The following is a 17,340-nucleotide window of genomic DNA, read 5'->3' as shown; positions in this document are numbered from 1 at the left end:
ATTTGTGGTTTTGCATTTGGGTAAATGACACAAAAAACACTCTTTTTATACAGAAATTCGATTTTGACACCGTGTTTTTTTTGTGTCAATTTTGACACTGTGTTTTCCAATTTGTTACAATTCTGACCACTTGACCGGTTAATTAAGTTGTATGCTGATATGACATGATGACGTGTCAGTTTTGATGACGTGGCATGCTGACATGATATGCTGATGTGTCAAAATTGAATTTTTTTTCTCACAAAAAATACTAAGTTTTCACTTTTTTTCGATTTTGACACTAAGTTTAACTTTTTTCTTTCAACTTTGACACTATGTTTTTTTGTTCCAAATCGAACATCATTTTTTTTTTCCAATTTTGTTCAATGTTGACAATTTTTCATTTGAAACCGTATAAATATTTTTGTAATACATTTAAATCGTATAAATATGTTTTTTTTTCATTTAAAAACCATAGTTTTGTATAAATACATTTTTTTTACACTCAAACCATATTTTTATGTATAAATATGTATTAGTTATATAAAAATTGTATTTTATATTAAATATGTAACTTTAAAATGTGGTTTTTAAACGAAAAAAATATGTTTATACGGTTTAAAATGTAATAAAAAAAATATATTTATACGGTTTCAAATGGAAAATAGACAAAATTGAACAAAATTTGATAAATGATGTTCGATTGGAAAAAAAAAAAAACATAGTGTCAAAATTGAAATAAAAAATTAAACTTATTGTCAAAATCGAAAAAAGTGAAAACTTAGTGTTTTTTGTGGAAAAAAAATCAATTTGACACGTCAGCATATCATGTTAGCATGTCACGTCATCAAAACTGACACCTCATCATGCCACGTCAACATGTTACCTGGTTAACCGGTCAAGTGGTCAGAATTGTAACAAACTGGAAAACACAGTGTCAAAATTGACACAAAAAAATACGGTGTCAAAATCGAATTTCTATGTAAAAAGAGTGTTTTTTTGTGCCATTTACCCTTTGCATTTTGATTGAAAACTTAGTCTAAAAGATTAGTTTAAAATCAATTTTCCAAGACTTAAAAAAAAGTGGATAGATTTCATTTTTATTAAACAATATGACAATATTTTTTCTACTAGTTTTCTTGTTTATTGTCATAATTTTGAACAAATTTTTTTCTTGTCTATATTATTATGTTTTGAAATTTTGATTCCGACACCTCTAATCATACTATTTGTGTTCCGGCCCTGGTTGCCAAATAAAAATTGATATACGACACACAGTAAAAACATGATCTATAATCCTTGTGGTTCCAAGACAAAAAGGGCCTAACACCTAATCCACATTCATCCCCTTTTAACCAAGATTGGCCATAATAAGCAAATGATTAAGACCCAAACATTATAATAAAATGTTCAACTTGATAGAAACAAAAAATTTATTATCTTGTTGAAACATTATCGAGGGTCCAACATACCATTGTCTATAAAAGAAAAACAACTTGAAGAAGCAATCGAGAGTTAACCGATCGAACCAAAGCTCTACACCAATGATTTGATTCAGATGCATCAAATGATGTAAATAGGGATTTAGAAATTCATCCATTTTAGTCGTACCCCTCGATTGCCTATGCAAACTGTGAGTTCACGTTTCAATGCTAAAACAATTTGCAGCAACACTTCGATTGTTAAAATCGGGAACAAAAATTCTAGGAACTTTGGTTAAAATGAAGAACCTCCTAACCATGATTTGCAAGAGCAGATATACCTCCAAAAGATAAGCTTCTAGCCTTCCAAGTTGACAATTCATTTTCAAATTTGTCATAAACCGAATTCCATCCCTTCTTCCTTGACATATTTCACCTAATCGGCGTTATAATTAATAGAATCATACATCCCTTCCACTATACAAATGAAAAACCAACTACATAAATATCACTCTTGAGCACATATATTTGAAGTCCATATGTCAAATAAAAACATCTCAACAAAGGAATAATACAAATAAATTTATCTGTCAAACCACTGCCCATAAAACCGCATCGTCCATAGAAAAAAGGAAAAAAATGTGAGATACTTGAACCCGTACCAAATCTTACACTTTTAATGTTTCTTGTGATACCATCTAGAATTCTAGATGTAATATTCAAGGTTTATTGGTTGGATTAAAAATCTACACTTGAACCAATATTTCTTGAATTTGATATTAGTGATTCATATTTTCATTTAAAATATATTTTGATAAAACGATGTTATAGATTTTAGTCAATGATGAATTACAAGTTCATATCGAGAATTATTGCTACCAAACGACATATTTCTTTTACAAATTGCCACTTTTTTTTATATAATTATATGAACATACCCCTTTTTGAAAGAATAAAATTAGAACAGCTTTCAATCTTCTAAGCAAAAAGGTTATCTCTGCCTTTGTCATTTCGTTCTTGTGATTCAGTCTTTCAGTGGCAGAATTTGTCAAGATCTCCATACTTCCAAAATTTCCAATCAATATCATCTGCCACCTCCGTTCATTAATTCACCTAAAATTGATGTGTATATAATATATATATATATTCACACCCAAACCCCCAACACCCTTCTCCAATCGTTTTCTCTAGATAGACACAGATTTATAGGGTTTGTTGGTTTCTATGCACAGTAGATTTCTAAAAATATGCTCAAATGACAGATTCTTGGTCGATTTGATGAATCTTGTTTGTGGGTATTATTCGAAACCTTCTGTATAATTCAAACACCTAAGTAATTTTGAAGAGTAGCAGCATCAGTAGCAGTAGGTACGACTATGGCAGTACCTTGGAGTATGACACTGTGGATGGCGAATATGGTGTGGATGGCGCTGAGTGGTTGGGTTATATCGTGCTTGACTGTTGCTGATGAGATCGCTGGTTCACTTCGTACTGGCGATATCGGTCCATTTCATGTTGGTTAGATCGCAATTTGCTATCGTTTTCGATTGCGCTGGTGAGTAATTCTTCCATTATCATGTAATAATTCGAATCAATTCTTGATTGGCGGGGTTTCTGCTTATTTTGCCCTAAGTAATATGCCCTTTAGGTATGCATAATTCGTAATCAAGTCCTATGATAATGACGATGGTATGGTTAGGTTTTTTCTTCAATTAATTCGCCTTCAACAGTGGGATTATGTTTGCTTCATAGTATTTTGAATTGCCCCTTTTGTTGTATGAAGCTATCTTCTGATGAGTACATACTGTTTTGATGTGTGAAACTGTTATGCGATCAAAGGTGACATCAATATCATATAACTGGATATAGTTTTGTATTTTTTATGCTGCTTTGAATTCTTAGATTAGGATGAACACCCATGGAAATTTTGTTCTTCTTTAGGATGCAAATACATTGCTATAATGGATAAAAATGTTGCTCATTTGTAGTTATGGCCTCTTTTTGGGTGCAATTATATCATTCCATCAGTGTTATTATAATTATACAAATGAAATATAACTAATACCAAGTTGAATTTTCTTGCAGGTTTTAATGACTTAGTTTCTGTTGATGTAGATATTATATGCAAAAAAGTATCAATCACAATTTACAAAGGTTCCTCCTACCAAATGTTAGTCTTTTTATGTAGTAAAAAGTATGGAAGAAGGCTAAAAATCCGATAAAGTAAAGTTGTGTGGTTAAAAGATGGCATGGATATGTTTCTCATAATTGTAGCATCAACCATAATCGAGTTCATGTCTACAACTATTGTTGTTGTTTAAAAATATGCTTCAAAAACCGGTTGTTTAGGCTACGTTTGTCACTTTTTAAATTTTTTAGTAACTTGCATAACCAAAATCATGGCAAAAATGCCATTTATAAAGTTTTATAGTGAAGTTTATACATTCTGAAATGTGAAAAGTTTGATTTCTAGAAATCTTTGCCAAAGTTGAAATATTTAAACTTAAAGGGCTATTTTTGTCAAAAGATAAAAACTGTGTCAAAGTTTTGAAAATATGCAAAAATCAAATGTTCTTAACCATGAAGCTTCATCGGACACCAGCATTTGCATTTGCATTTGCATTTTCTCTCTTCATTGTGAAAGTTGTTAGAGGTTTGTCATGTTTTTCTCTCATGATTGTTAAAAATTAAAATGGTAGAGGTTATAAAATTTTATAATCAATAATAAACTATAAGTATATTGTTATTATGGGTTTAAAATTAAATAAGCTACCTATGTCAATATAGAAGGCAAAATTTATGATGTTATTTTCTCCAATTTGCGCTTTAATAATTTAAGTTAAACCACCATAAGATACGACAATAACTTTTCATTTCGTAGACATGATAGTGCGCAAAAAAGGAAAAATAGACATATTAAGCAAAATGTAATTCATTATTCAAAATCTTGGCGATTTTCTTTTTCTGAAAGGTTTTTATAATTATTATTTTGTGATACAAGCAGAAAAGGGTATCTATACTTCCATAGGCATGATAGGATGTGAGAAATACAAACCTCATTTCGGAAAAGATCTCAAATAGGGAACATGTTTTGATTTTATATTTCGCAAAATATGTTTCATTTCGTTAGATCTTTGCAAAATAAAATTTTTTGAGAGGTTTTTTTAGTGGTTAGTTTGAAATACAAGGGAAAAGAAGATACCAACACGTTCAAATATTCAGTTTAATACCTATATATTCAAAGTTTATAGAAAGAAATCAAAAGTTTTTATAAACATTCAAAGTTTAATACCAAACAATAAGGCAAATGAAAATATATAAAGGTTGAGGGACTAAATATTTAACTTCTGAAAGCTGATTAAGCAACTAAAATTGGGATGTGGGGTTGATTATGGAGTGCATAAATAAAATTGGGATTAAAAGGTGATCATCCAAAAATTCTTACGCAAGAGAGAAAGAAAACAAACTAATGGACTTGAACTCCTGTAGGTTAGAAAGCGAAAATGCGCTTACACCAACCATACAAATTTTATGTATTTTCCAATAAATGATTAATATTAGCTTGTCGTGAGAAACCATGTCCTAATAACTAAGTATTAGGTGACATTTGGTTTGTAGAATGTTTTTAAAGGAATTGAAATTTGTCAAGAAATTGAAATCTATCAAGAGTTGCAATCCAATTTCATATTTTGTTTGGTTGATAGGAATGAAATCTGAATCTAATTCCATATTTTTGGTTGGTTAGTAGGAAATGAAATTAGAATAATGTACAATGACAAAATTGTCCTTTTTTTGCTTAATTATACTTTTTTTAATAATTTATAAATTATAAAAATAGTAAATGATGGTGATGGTGATGGTGTTAGTTGTGGGTGGTGGTCGATGATGACAGTGGCGGTGGTGGTAGCAATGATGTTAATGGTTGTAGTAGTGGTGGTTGTGGAGATGGTGATGGGTAGTGGCGGAGGTGGTGGTGGTGGTGGGGTGTAGGTGACAGTGGTGGTGGTGCGTGACAGTGATATGGTGGCATGGTGCTAGAGGTAGTGGTTAGTGGGTGATGATGACATTGGTGGTGGTGGGTAGAGGGTGGTGGTGGAGTTGGTGGCACAGGTGGTGGAGTTGACGATGGTGATGGTAAGTGGCGGTGGCGATGGTTGTAATGGTTGTGGTGGTAGCAATGATGTCGGTGGTGGAGGTGGAGGTGGTTATGGTGGCGGTGGTGGCAGGTGAGTTTTATATGTAGTGTTAAAAGTAAAAATAGTAATATGGTTTTCTCTAGCATTCTCACTTGAAAATAATTTTAATTCCTTTAGATTTTGGAAGAAATTTATTTTCCCTCAATGGAAGAAATTTTTGACTCATTTAGGAATCCAATTCCTTTTGAAAGTTTTGAACCAAATATAAGAAAGTGGTGTAATTTGGTTCTAATTCCCGTCAACAAATCAAACGACACCTTAGTTTAAAGGTCACGATTCCTAAATTCATGGGTAACGCTAACCCTAACAACTTCATTGATTGGTTAAACACCATTGAGGTGTGCTTGATCCTAGACATACCAAAACATCCAAAGGTAAAGTTAAATAACTATCATAGTGAGGAAACATCATATGGAGAAAGATAAAAAGTTAGTGGGGAAATCAAGAGTTGTTATGTGGCCAAAAAGAAAAACTAATGAATCTTAACTCCCTACTTTAGGGCATCTACACTCTTTAATATCGACACTCCATTAAACCCTACAAAATTTAATGGATTTTTATATTTGGTTTGAAATTTAATTGAAAAAGAAAAAATTAAATTTATTGAACCACTCAATTATCATGCAACTCTCATCCATATCATCACTCACACACCATTAAACTTCTATTCAATCATAGTCATCATCTATTCAACTCTTATTAAACCCCATTGTGGATCCTCTTATAACCATATACATTGAGTTTTCTTGTATTGCCACAATCTGACTAAAAAACCATTACGGTTGAAGAAGTTATTCATGAATTTGACTGACTTAGGATATTATGACATGGTGGAGGATACTAAAACCCAAATCTAGGATATTAGGAGTCTTCGTCATTATTTATTAGACATATTCGTATGTGTATCAACTAACCTTAAAACCCAAGAACCAAGTTAATCTGACCATCATGACTTAAAGTTCCATGGTTTAGGACATAACAATTTTGTCTCGGGTTCTTTCATTTCGAACAAGGTAACCTATCAGATGAAACCTGAAAGAATATAAAACTTCACGGACAAGTGACAGAGCTTTTGGAGAAGGGTTTGATTCGAGAGAATATGAGTCTGTCTGTTTGTGTTGTTCCCATTCTATTGGTTCCCAAAAATGGGGGCACTTTCTGTATGTTATCAATGCATTAACATCATAACGATCAAGTATCGTTTTCCTATTTCATGGTTCAACGATCTGCTATACTAATTACATGGTGAAGTACTTCTAAAAAATTGATTTAAGGAGCAGGTATCATCAAATTTGAATGAGGCCCATCGATGAGCGGTCAAAAGCTTTCAAGATACATGATATGTTATACAAGTGGATGGTTATGTTGTTTGGGTTATCGAAAGCACCAGGCACTTTCATGAATAACATTTTTAAGTATTTTATGGGTGTGATTTGTAGTGGTTTATTTTGATGACATTTTGATTTTTAGTAGAATTGTTAAAGACCATCTTTCTCATGTCCACAAAGTTTTTTCAACTTTGCACGAGCATAAGTCATATGCCAACGATAGGAAATGTAAGTTTCTCGTTTGTGAAATAACTTTCTTAGGGAATGTGATCTCGAGGAGGGAATCAAGATGATTGAAACAAATATTGAGACTATCATCAACTTGATCACTCCCAACTATTTTGTATGGCATTTAGATCTTCCATGGTTCAGATTTTTTTTAAGCCAATTCTTTTAGAATTTTAGTAGCATTATCACAATTATAATCGAGTGTCTGATGGGTGGTCGGTTTATATGGATTACCAAACTTTGAAAACTACATGAACCCAAGCTCATGTTTTTGTATTACCAAACTTTAATGACGTTTTCTAGGTTGAATGTGATACCTTTGGGGTTGACATTGGTGGCGTTCTTAGTCAAAATCAGCGCCCTCTTGCCTTACTCAGTAGAAAATAAACGAAACAAGGCACATGTATTCTACATATGACAAAGAATTTTATGTTATAAAAAGCATTAAACGAGAAAGCTTTGTTATTTTCGATGTTATAGGAGGCTTTTGAAAAAATTGTTTCAGGTTCAAATAAGTTTTTGTTCAATGATAATTGTCTTTTCAAATTGTTTTCTTGAAATCGGTTTCTAAACTCCTAAAGTACTCTTTTCTTCCCGAGGAACTGGATGTCGGTAAAGGCGGCCAAGATGACCAAGGTATCACCTGATTATCATCTCTAATCATCTTATCATCTAAACCTGTTTCATCTTCGTCTCCGTTGTAATCATCGTCAAAAACCATATCTCGTGGAGTTGAAGATGATCGCCAAGAACCCATCGATTTATGTGTACGCAAATAAGGGGTAGTGGTGTTGTGATTTTTGGAGGTTGTGAATCAATGGTGGTTTTTGTTGCTATAAGATACCACACAAACACGCCTGGTAATCCACACAAACACACCTGACAACGATGAGTCGACTCACCACTGAGTCATTGTTGACTCACCTGCCTATTTGGCAGCTGACATGGCACTGTAACCTTCAAAAATGGGTAAAAATATCAAATTAACCGGTAAAACACAAATTAGTACCCTTTAAAGACAAAAAATAATCATGAGGGACCATTTAAACTAATATACTAAATATTGTTGGGGTGACAATAACCCAAAGTCAATGATAGATAGATATGATTCTTTTGTATTTTTGCAAATACAGTATTTATAATTCCAATACCAAAAATGAAAACAATTCCTTGATTGAAAAGTGTTAGATCCTACAAATTCCTACAAAAACCCAAGGAACATGAACCCTATATAACAGTTTCATCCCTCTTTCTCCTTTGTTTCTTCATCCTTGTAACCCTCTAGCCGAAATTGCACAAACATCACCGGAAAACATAACAACATGATCAACCAGTGATGAGCCGTGAACCCGTATAGATCAATGCTTCGACTAACAACCGCGATAAACACCGAATTTGTAATCCATAAATCAATCGAGGGTTTAATGATCCGAGTGATTGCGATAATGTCAATCCAAACACAAATCGAGAATATCAACACAACAACCGATTTTTCGGGGACATAAAGGAAAACGTAAATGACTCTCATAGCCGTGAATCGCAGGGTCCATTTCATAGCGGATCCGGGAAAAAAGGGGGCGATTGCGACTTTGAGCTTTTGGGGATCAGAAAAGAAGATGATGAAGTGGAGGGCGATGATGATGAAGGCGCAAATGTATCTGCCGGAATTGTTGAAACTTTTTGTGTATTGCTCATGAGTCGAGTAGAAGAAGGATGAGAGGCCGGCGATGGCGGCGACGGTGGAGATAGTTGACCAGAATTTAGTGGAGGAAAGGAGGAATTTCTCGGCGATCGATTGGTAATGGAGGAAAGTGTTCGTCATTGATGAGTTTGGAGGTTTGAGGTTTGAGGTTAAATATGAAGGTATGAGACTGAATAACTCTGTCAGTCAAACTGTTAGTCAACTGTAAGGTATGGATGGATTCCGTTAGCCAGCACCCAATTTGAAGGTATATATGACTGAATAACTTTACTCCATATAGGTTTTCCAAGACCTTATTGAGGATTTATTTATTTATTTTGGAAAGAATTAATTTATAATTAGTTAATCAGAATTAAGACATTTCTTTTACATAAGTTGTGTCGCTACAAACAACTTATCTAAAACTTTTTTTTTTTCTTATTGTTGTCTTCTAAAATAAAGAAGCTAAAATTTATGGGAAGTTTTTTCTAGTGGAAATATATAAAGCTTCTTTGGTCGTTGATTTTAAAATAAAAACATTAAAAAGATTGGTTTATATTGAATTTTTAAATTTTAATACGAACCAACTCTTATATATCTAAAAGTCAAAGATAGATGCGAAAAAGTCAAATAGTTATGATAGAATAGTCATATGCATCTAATTATTCTTCAACTGGTCCTAAAAACCATACCGAACATCAAATCTGATGTTGTCCTGATTTGATTTTTTAACTCATACAACCAACGACAAGTCCAAAAACAGATGATGTCATAATTATCTCCTAATAAATATAAAATTATGAAAAAAATACAAAAAAGTTATTATATATTAACTATTTAAGTACGGGAAATTTTCACAAAAATCACAAATTTTTGAAAAAAATTAATGATTAAATCTAGAAGAAAAAATTAAAAGTCCTAATTATTTAATATTTTTATCACATTAACAAAAAAAATTCATATTCTTTTAACAGGAAATGATATATTATCGTATAAAATCAAATAATCAAGACTTTTGTGTTCAAAATAATTTTGTTAAAGACTTTATCGTTAATTTTTACCAAAATATTAAGATTTTTATAAAGATTTCTCATTTAATATATGGCCCGAATAATTAAATAATCAATTTTTTAGCGTTTATGAAAATCATGTCGGATGTAAATACAGAATCATAATTTTATTTTATTTTATTATATTTTTTGACAAAATTGCAAAAATGGTCCCTGTGTTGGTAAAATTCTGTGATTTTGGTCCAAAAAGTTTTGGTGGTGCACCAATGGTCAAAAATTGAATCTTTTTTTTATTGATTTTGGTCCTTATCCACTTAAAAAGACTATTATACCCCTTCGATTTATTATTTATTATTTTTTTATGTTTATCATAATATTTTTAATTAATTAAAAATAAAAAATAGTCCACCAATCCCCCCTATCTCTATCTGATTTTATTCACACACACACACATACATTTATGAACATGAGTCTACACACTCAAGAACACACCCATGGTTGCCACCATCACCACCGACTTCCACCACTTATTATCACCATCAACGACTGCTACCACCGTGAATTGCCAACCGCTATCATCCGCCGTTAACCACCATCATATGTTGTCCACCTGCACACCCACCTCATCTCTCTCTCTCTCTCTCTCTCTCTCTCTCTCTCCATCAACCAGAAAAGCTCCATCTCCCCTACGATGGAAAAACATGCTTAGATCAAAAACAGTTGTCACATTTGTTAGGAACCACCGTCTGAAACCATCTGAGTGACTGAGTCATCCATACCCAAACCACCTTCAACGACACCATCTAAACATCAGATGGTGTTACCGATATGGACGGTCGGAGCCACCTCCCTTCTCATCAGAAATAGGATTTTCAGAAGGATCTCCATCCCCATCGTCATCTGAAGCCTCTCCCTCTTTATTGTCGGATCTGAAACCACTGTCAAACCACCTTCACAAGAGAAGACGACTCGAGCTATAAATCTGGACTGTGATGCTATGGGTTTCTCCACCACTCTTTTCTCCCTCTTCTATATGTACGATCGTTAGAGTTTAAAAGACGAAGACAAAGGGATGTGCTACCGGAGATGGTGGTGGTTTCTAGCTCAAAAAAAGTAGATCTGGAGGCAGTGGCGGTGGTTTTCTACTGAGAAAATGAAGACGAAGGGAAGTGTTACCGGCGACGATGGTGGTAGTGGTCCGGCGGTGGTGGTGGTCCGTCGACAGTAGTAGTATCAAGAAATGAAGTGTGAGAGTGAAAATGAGTCAATGTAAGGAGTGAGAGAAGCAAGAGGTGGGGTGGGGTGGGTTGGATTTTTCTTTTTTGTATTTATTTTTAATTAAAAGAATAAGAAAACAATTAAAAATAATTTAAAAAAGTTATATAAGGGTATATTCGTCATTTCAGGTGGGGTATAGACCAAAACCACACTAAAATACCAAACATGGGGACCAAAACCATATAAGATATTCAAAATTTGACCACTAATGCACCATCAAACGTTTTTAGACCAAAACCACAAAAATTTGCCAACCATAGGGACAATTTTTGCAATTTTGTCTTTTTTTTTTTTTTTTTTTTTTTTGTGTCATCATTTTCAATATAAGGGCAAAATAGTAAATTTAGTCAATCTTTTTCAAATAAATGCGTTAATAATCCCCTAGATACACATTCCTAACCCAAAAATCTTAATTCTTAAATAAAAAAAATTAAGGAAGGCAAAATTATTTATGCCCAAATTGCCATCACCGACATCCCTCCAGCACCAAGAAAAACTGCAACAAAAGAAATTGCTTGAAGCTTCATATCTTCTTGAAGCTTTTTCCCCATGAAATCCGCCGCCAACAGATCCACCAAAGCCATATAATTCAACAGCCCTGCCGACACTGCATCTAGTATTCCGACCACCATCAGGGCTGCCGGACTATTTTCACGATACACATTCGACAACCCAATTCCAAGTGCTATCCCAAATGGAGTCGTCACCGAGAAGAAAAACACCATCATTGCCTTCATCTTCATCTCATACTCCGCCTACACTCATTATATAAAACAAATGAATCCAAATTCCAAGATTTTGATTTTTGTTTGAATTTTAAAGAAAATAAAAGTCATGCACACTGATCACCTGAAGAATGCAACCACCGAGACCCATTCCTTCAAAGAACTGATGGAAGCATAGCGCAGCCACTAGAGGTCTTATGGTGCATAAATTATCCGATGCACCCATGGATAGTCCGATCACAACTGAGTGTACAACTATTCCTAGCTCTAGAACCTGCAATAAGTTGTGATATATTAATTAATATTGTAAATTTAGGTAAATTAAGGAATATTCCGGTGAAATGTACCTGAGCAACCACCCTGTATCTCCTCAACTGTGACGCTGGGGAATCAATCCCAGATGATCCATCGCCATGGAAATGATCACCGGAGATCTTCACTTCCAGTTTCTCCTTTGTTTTCTCGTGATACTTTTTGTAACAACTCATTGCATACGAATCCACCATTAACGTGAGTACAGCTGACAGCATTGCAATGAACGTTGTGAATGGGAACTTTCTCCATGGGTATTCGGGCAAGCATTCGGATGTCAAGCAATCAAACGAATCGGGTAAGACGTGCATGTATCCAGTTGCGAGAATCACTCCGGAAGCAAAGGCTTTAACCAATACGAAGAGTTTCTTGTCGGGTTGTAAAGCGGGTATGGCCCGTGAAAGAATGGGTAGGGTCACACCCATCATACTAGCCACTAGAATTGCAGCAATGGCGATGACTTTAAGCTTTAAAGATCTGGTTTTGCTGTGGCATGGTCCGCCGGTGGCCTTCCGGCATTCTTCAGGGATGGTGTTGGGTGGTCCGGTGGTGGAGTTACCACCGTGAGATAGTGTTGTGAAGGTGGAGAGCAGGAGGAGAGAGAGGATGAGGAAGTATTGGAGTTTCGCCATAGCTGAGATTGAGATTTTGTTGATGATGATCGATGCATAATACGTAAGGGAGATTTTAAGAGGGTTTTGAGGATGGTTATCGGGATTTAAGGAATAAAATTTGAAGGTGGATATGCGAAATGACTCGGTTGTCCTTGGTGGCGAGGGGGGATGCTAGAAGTTAGTAAGGGTAAATTGGGAAAGAGATTGGAGAAGGGGTCTATATATGGAGGGCGTGTGGTAAGAGTAGTCCTACATTGGAAGGGTGTTGGAAAAATCATGCTTTTGGTAGGATACTGTGATGACGTGGCACATGGTGGTGCTATGATTTGAACAAATCATCATTATATATGCTACTCCACACACACATTCATTTCATATTAAATTTTAGTTATCGCTACAAAAGTGGTTTCTAGCAACGTAAACTTTTTGAACATGAAATCTATGAAAGGAGTGTGGTTAGAGGGACGAAGCCATAATTTTAGATTAAAGGGGCTTACACAACGATGAAAATGCCACTTGCATCACGGTTTTTCATTCACTCTTACATATCATGTAAATGGCATATACACTAAAATACTTTAAATGAAAACATTTTGAAATAAATGTCGAAGTAATATAATATTTTCAATAGTAACATAAATGTTTGTTGTAGTTATTTTAGAACAAAACTTAATTTGTCTAATAATAAATAAATATTAACATTATTTGGTACGTGTTTATAAATGTTAACATTTTTCACTGTTTACATCATTTTGGACTTATCTAAGGTACTCTTATAATACTATTGTATTTATACATAGACACATAGTATATCTCTATATTAGTATTCCCTTTATTTATCATAAAAGAATAATGTTTAATAGAGAAAACAATAAATTTTAGATAACGACAACACATAGGTAAAAACTATAAAAATAAAGTTGTCCTAGTCTATAATCACACATGTGTTCATATTTGCAAATACTCAAAGGATACTAGTATGAGAGGCTTAAATAAAAAATGATGCACATATCTACGAAAGAGGGATTTAGAGAATGTAAGTTCGGAACGAAAAAATACTCAGTGTACAGTGAGAGGCTGAGGGGTTGTTTCGTATTTAGCAGGTTAAACACTTAATTTGAACAATGATATATTCTGGTTTCTTTTTTACTTATTCTAGACAGAATGATTTAACATGCTTAATAGGTTAAGCACCAAATGACTATTTTACCTAACCTTCCTCGTAACTCCTCACATGTTAAAATGCATTGATATTGTGAAATTTGATTTTTGGAATGTAAGGGTAAAATCGTCATTTAGTCTTATTTGGATGGTTTATTCCGTCTAGAAAAGAAACAAATACAACACTTTATCCATAAAAACATAATTAGCAATTTAGCCGCTTGGCCGGATGAAATGAAACAACAAAGGAATAAATGGACGGGTCAAGTTAATGTAATGAATAATTACACTCTATGATCATGTTTGGTTGGTTTGTAGAAATAAATAAATTTCCATATGAACTTTTGTTATTATATATAAAAATGTACATATGGTGTTAACTCTATAGTATACTTTTTTAATCATAACTAATAATTTTATAAAATGTTATTACAATTACATAAATAAAAACAAGGTATATTATAAGTTTTCATTCCACTACGGTACTATGCAATGGAATGAAGAAAATAACACTTCTTGCTAACAAAGGGGAAGGAATCACATTCCCCTCAAGAACATTCCAATCCATTCCATCAGGCAAATGACGAATTTACCCTGAGATCATTTCTACATTTTTATCTTTTTACCAAATAATAAGGACCAATTATGTAATTTTTCTTTTTCATTTTAGTGAATTATTATATATTAATTATTTTAATTACTTTTTTCTTTTTAACTTTTTTCTTATTATATTATTTTTTTATTGGATTATAATATATTAATAAATATTATTTTTAATATATTATATTTATATATTAATAAATATTTCTTTTTTATTATTAATTTTTTTAATTATTTTGTTTGAATTTCTTCTTTATTGAATTAATTCTTTTTTATTGGATTATTATATATTAATAAATATTATTTTTAACAGATAATATTTATCTATTAGTAAGTGTTACTTTTTTGGATTATTAAATTCATTTAATTAATTTTTTTTACTTCGTTAATTCTTTTGATTGGATTATTATATATTAATAAATATAAATTTTAATTTATAATATTTATATATTAATAAATATTAATTTTATTATTATTATTATTTTAATTGAACTTTTTAGTTTCTTCTTTATTGTATTAATTCTTTTTTATTGGATTATTACATATTAACAAATATTATATTTAGCATATAATATTTATCTATTACTAAGTGTTACTTTATTCGATTATTAATTTTATTTAATTATTTAATTTAATTTTTTATTGCATTAGTTATTTTTATTGGATTATTAATTTAAATTTATTATTTTTATTTATAATAAATAATATTTATTTAATTGTTTTTATTTTCTTTTAATTTCTTTCTTTATTGTTTTAAATAAAAATACCAAACACTCCAGGTCAGCTCCTCCATTCGTTGCATTTTACCACCTTGCGTCGTCGTATCATCTCGCCGGAAATCATCGATCATCGACCACTGTCGGCCATTCTCGACGAAAACTACACTTGTTGACTACCAACATAATGTGAAATAAACCCTAGAAAGCATACTTCCTCCAGTCGACCATTCATTACAAATACCACCATCGATGGCGACAATGTTAGATCGAGGGTTTTCAAACCACCATAGCCACTACAGGTGGTGACAAAGTTGTAGAGCTCGTTATTCGGTACTCGCTCAGCTAGCCGTCGAGTAATGAATACTCAGATTTGGTAATTCATGTAGAAATATTTTTAAGGAAATTATATATGTTAAAATCATAAGTTAAAATCATAATTTTATTGAAATATATAACAAATTTAGATATATGTGAATACACAAAAACTAAAATACACACGATGATCTCACTTCGTAAATAATTACTGAACTCGTATATATATATATATATATATATATATATATATATATATATATATATATATATATATATATATATATATATATAGTAACAGGGTTTTGAGACGGACTGGTAGTGGTTTATTGTGACTGAGTGATTGTAGTGGTGTGGTCCATAATATGTTATCTTCCAAATATTTAAAATAAATTAGAGAATGTGGGGTGGGTGAGATTTTTTCATGTTTTTATTTGAAACATAAAAGAAAGAAATTAAAATTAATGAAAAAAATTAAAAAAATATTATTTATTATAAATAAAAATAATAAATTTAAATTAATAATCCAATAAAAAAACTAATGCAATAAAAAATTTAAAAAAAAATAATTAAATAAAATTAATAATCCAATAAAATAACATTTACTAATAGATAAATATTATATGCTAAAAATAATATTTGTTAATACATAATAATCCAATAAAAAAGAATTAACGCAATAAAGAAGAAATTTAAAAAAAAAATCAATTAAAAAAATTAATAATAAAAAAGAGTAATATTTATTAATATATAAATATAATATATTAAAAATAATATTTATTAATTTATAATAATCCAATAAAAAGAATTAAGGAAATAAAATAAATTAATAAATTAATTAAATGAATTTAATAATCCAAAAAAGTAACATTTACTAATAGATAAATATTATATGTTAAAAATAATATTTATTAATATATAATAATCCAACAAAAAAGAATTAATGCAATAAAGAAGAAATTCAATATATATATATATATATATATATATATATATATAATATTAAAAATAATATTTATTAATATATAATAATCCAATAAAAAAATAATACAATAAGAAAAAAATTAAAAAGAAAAAAGTAATTCAACTATTTAATAATTCAATAAAATGGAAAAAAAATTGCATAATTGGTCCTTATAGTTTGGTAAAAATATAAAACTGCAGAAATTGTCTCATGGGTAAATCCGTCATTTGCCAAAAGTTAACAACCATGTTGTTAAACTTAACAAGGTAGGGACCAAAACCACAACAAAACCATCAATTAGGGACCTTTTATGCTAATAAACTTTTTTTTGAACCTTACCTACAGAAATTTACAAACCATAGGGACCATTTTTGCAATTTTGTCGAAAAGAAACAAAAATCATGCTTACAACATTCTATCAATACATGCATCATTACCCATTCAGCCTTTTTAACCCTATAAACCTTAACGGAGAAAAAAACAACCTCTTAGTTATAATTATAGTTCGTATTTATACATCCAATTCATTTGCTTTTAAATCAATCAACTTTTCCTATTTCTTGCAGGGTGAAAACACAACATATATGAGTTAACAATTGATTTTACAATAGTTAATCTAGCCATAAAAAACAATTAGAAAATAAAAATACCAAAATCAAAATTACCTTACATTTAGAGGTGGCAGAAATTGACACGATACGAAACCTGACATGAAATAAACGAGTTTGGATAAGATATTTCAACCCGTTTAAATATACGAGTTAACACGACACGACACGAAAATTAAACGGGTAAGGTTAGGGTTTAGAGTT

The 17,340-nt window shown here is 31.5% G+C and overlaps 2 protein-coding genes across 2 annotated transcripts; one reads left to right on the top strand and one right to left on the bottom strand.

Annotated features, from left to right (window-relative positions):
• The first annotated feature begins 2,337 nt into the window (after nt 1–2,337).
• On the top strand, nt 2,338–3,753 carry LOC111878355 (uncharacterized). Its single transcript, XM_023874863.3, has 2 exons — nt 2,338–2,955; nt 3,486–3,753. The coding sequence occupies exon 1, from the start codon at nt 2,777–2,779 to the stop codon at nt 2,921–2,923; it is 147 nt and encodes a 48-aa protein (XP_023730631.1). The 5' UTR covers nt 2,338–2,776; the 3' UTR covers nt 2,924–2,955; nt 3,486–3,753.
• A 7,537-nt stretch (nt 3,754–11,290) lies between these two features.
• On the bottom strand, nt 11,291–12,793 carry LOC111878341 (fe(2+) transport protein 1). The gene is made up of 3 exons (XM_023874849.3): nt 12,194–12,793; nt 11,971–12,120; nt 11,291–11,876 (listed from the first exon to the last, which is right to left on the bottom strand). Exons 1-3 carry the CDS (start codon nt 12,788–12,790, stop codon nt 11,571–11,573), a joined length of 1,053 nt encoding a protein of 350 aa, XP_023730617.2. The 5' UTR covers nt 12,791–12,793; the 3' UTR covers nt 11,291–11,570.
• Nucleotides 12,794–17,340: the final 4,547 nt, after the last annotated feature.

This window comes from Lactuca sativa, chromosome 5 (assembly GCF_002870075.4).
Source record: "Lactuca sativa cultivar Salinas chromosome 5, Lsat_Salinas_v11, whole genome shotgun sequence".
Taxonomy (NCBI): Eukaryota; Viridiplantae; Streptophyta; class Magnoliopsida; order Asterales; family Asteraceae; genus Lactuca; species Lactuca sativa.
This window is presented reverse-complemented; position numbering and strand designations above follow the sequence as displayed.